We start from the raw sequence: 3119 nt of genomic DNA on the forward strand, positions 1-3119 counted from the left end.
TAAAAAAAAATACGTGTCTCTTATTTTTCGATGTATTACAACATATTGCAGTTTCATCAAAATCGGTGAGGGACACCTGGGATAGTTTCCTTGTAAGTCACTAATATTCGAGAGCAATCTTCCGAATTTGTCTTACTCCATAACACAAAAAATAGAAAGTGTCATAGTATAATTCATATTCCTACAGACAATAGCAATTCCCCTTTCAAATTTAGTCTTTTATGTTATTTTAGGTACTTATTACTTCCACTCTTTTTATATAATTTAATTATGTCTATACTAATTTATTCTATCTAGGATTTTACTATAAAAAATACTAAGACTTCCCATTATCAATAGGAATATTTCATATAAAAATAGCATAGCTTACGATTATTATATTAAAATATACGAATTATCGCCTTGGTTGCTCGATCGTAACCTAATTTATTAATTTTTCCATTACAAAGTTTCTCAGTGTACAGTGGTTTGTTAGGTCATACTGGACGAGTTCGGGCTGTGTGCTATGCAAATAGAGAAAAATCTCTGACTTTGAAACATGTACTTATAAAATAATATATCGAGCAAATAATCCTAGTATTCATATTTAACAATAATAAGTAAAGATTGTTCTCGTTTATTATACCAATGTTACGCAAGTAATGATTTCTGAAGGACGAGTAGATTGGACATTTGGCGAGAATGTGTAAAAGGTCTTCATTTTCGCTTAGATTGCATAACTGAAGAATCTGTTTTGTATCGATTAAAGCTGTTTTAGCTTTCGAGGTAAACTTAATTATAAGCCGAGAGCAAGTCGTATTTGAGCAAAATTGCGCTAAAAAAGAAAAGGAACTTTGAATTACAGATATTCCTGGGGTAGCGCATCATCTCGCAAAACCCCGGATATTCGATAAGTTTTCTTTTTTTCGTTCGCACATCCTTCGAAAAAATATATATTGAGTCACTGCCGTGCCTATAAAAAAAATTCAAAGTCGGATTTAACCAGCTTGATTGGACTCAATATTTTTCCCTGGAAGATTCCCTCAGTGACCTTCAATCCCTCAGAGAACTCATTCCCTACTTTAACGCAAGTTGAGGCTCACTTATACAGACTTTTTAGAATTCTAATTGTTTTAGACCTGACCCAAATATCAAAAATGTTTGACCTATGTGAGAGTACCTGGTAATAAGCGTTCAATAGAGAGAAATTAATATTTTCAGATTTCAGCGTAAAAGTGAAGATTACTCTACTTTTTGGATGCGCGATTTTTCCATCTGTCTAAAATGTCATTCTAAGAATAGAATATCACAGAAACTAATTTATTTCTATTTCCGTAGCGGCCGCCGCATAGTTTCCTATTCCCCAAAAGAGAACGTGTTTTCAATATATTTAATTCCTTTGTACTTGTACTGGCAGATACACCTCACAGAGATATCTTGTATTCCCCAAAAGTGATCATATTTGAAGATGATTCAATTTCTTCTAAGTTCAAAAAATATGTTTGATAAATTGTTTTAACTCTTTCATGTGGAATATAAGTTTTGAAATTTTAATTTTTATCAATTCAAGTCTGCTTCTCTAGAGTTAAAATTATTTTAATGCACACATTTCAATATTATTATTTGTTTTTATCACAACATTAAGCCATTTCCCTTTCGGTGTAGGCGTGACTCACTCGGTGGGGAAAGAATCAATGTGAAGAAGGGACATAGAATGCATCCGATAAATTTTACTGTTAATTTTACTGCACTTTTTCTGTTCCCGTTGGGAGATTTTTAGACAGAGGAAAAATATGTTATTCATAGGAATACAAATTCTTCCTTTTTTTCTGAATTCAACAATTATTACTGGGTAAATAACCGATGGTAAATCTTTTGAAAAATCCATCACAATGGCATAGATATGTTTATTCGTTTTTTGCAAGTAAGTTTGCGAAACAGAGGCCATGGTGAAAAAAATCTATGCAGCCGCTACCTTGGCGAAAACCTGCTTGGGCTTTCTAAATAATGCGACACAACAACTTCCATTTATCCCATCTAGCCAAGAGAATTTGCGTTACAATTTTAGGAAGTGAATATTGAAGGGCAGTAGGTCTGTAGTTATTGGGATTGGCTGGGTCTAAAGAAGGTTTTGTTATGTTATGTTTGTGTTTTTCGTTTAAAATAGCTATGGGCAGTAAATATTCATTAGATTGGAAAATATTAACAATGTTTTATCAGAAATTAGTCGTTTTTATCAAAAAATGCAACATTCTTATTGTCTAAAAAAATATTATATATTAATTCTGAAGCTAATGTATCAATTTTCATCAGTTATGAAAAATATTGTCCTTGCTTTCCTTTTCTATTACTTTAGAAAATAGATGCCAAAAAATACAAAAATCTTTTCTAAATATTAAGTTTATATTTTAAGTAAAAATTGCAACTATTTATTTTCAAGTTCTTTTCTAATTTTATTCATCCTAGTAAAACTGAAGAAAATTTAATAAAATTTTATCAGTTTGAATAATTAGATGAAAATTTTTCTTTCTATATGTACTTTATTCTTCAAATCTACAAGGCTTCACAAAAAATCGAAAATTACGTAACGAATTGATTTTTATTTTTCTGTTCAGATTGGAAGTATTGTGTGATCCAGTGCACCGGATATTTGAAATCTTGGGCACCAACGAAAATTAGTTTAGAAGAGCAGGAAGGTGAAGGCGATGAAGCCTGCAATCTTTCTTGTTTAGTAGCAGTAGGTAGAATACAATCATCATTATCAATGTCAATTTCAACGTCAAGTAAACCAAAGCTTCGGCGCATGGAATTTGTTTCTCGTCATGCGATGGATGGAAAATTTATCTTCGTTGATCAGAGGTAATTCAAATTAAATTCCAATTTTTTCGTAAATTTCCCATAGGCTTAAACTTCAATCGAATTGATACAAGTCACTTATATTTATGAAACATGAAAAATATTTAAGTCTCAATTTTGATCATTTTATTTCAGAGTCACGTTATTGTTAGGATATTTACCTCAGGAACTTCTAGGAACAAGTATGTACGAGTATTACAACCCCGAAGACATTCCTTTTCTCGCCAAATCTCATAAAGCGGTTCTTCATTCCCAGGAACGAATAACCACAAAGGTACATATCT

General features: G+C 31.6%; 1 protein-coding gene across 4 annotated transcripts in view; it reads left to right on the top strand.

Annotated features, from left to right (window-relative positions):
- LOC117176211 (aryl hydrocarbon receptor nuclear translocator-like protein 1) overlaps window positions 1–3119 on the top strand; it is a 142262-nt gene that overhangs the window by 129597 nt on the left and 9546 nt on the right. For all 4 annotated transcript variants that reach the window (XM_033366338.1, XM_033366342.1, XM_033366340.1 and 1 more), the window contains 2 exons: window positions 2595–2838; window positions 2971–3109. In XM_033366338.1, the coding sequence (XP_033222229.1) occupies window positions 2595–2838; window positions 2971–3109 (383 nt within the window). The remainder of the gene's footprint in view (window positions 1–2594; window positions 2839–2970; window positions 3110–3119) is intronic.

The sequence above is a fragment of the Belonocnema kinseyi genome, chromosome 7 (assembly GCF_010883055.1).
Source record: "Belonocnema kinseyi isolate 2016_QV_RU_SX_M_011 chromosome 7, B_treatae_v1, whole genome shotgun sequence".
NCBI classification, from domain to species: Eukaryota; Metazoa; Arthropoda; class Insecta; order Hymenoptera; family Cynipidae; genus Belonocnema; species Belonocnema kinseyi.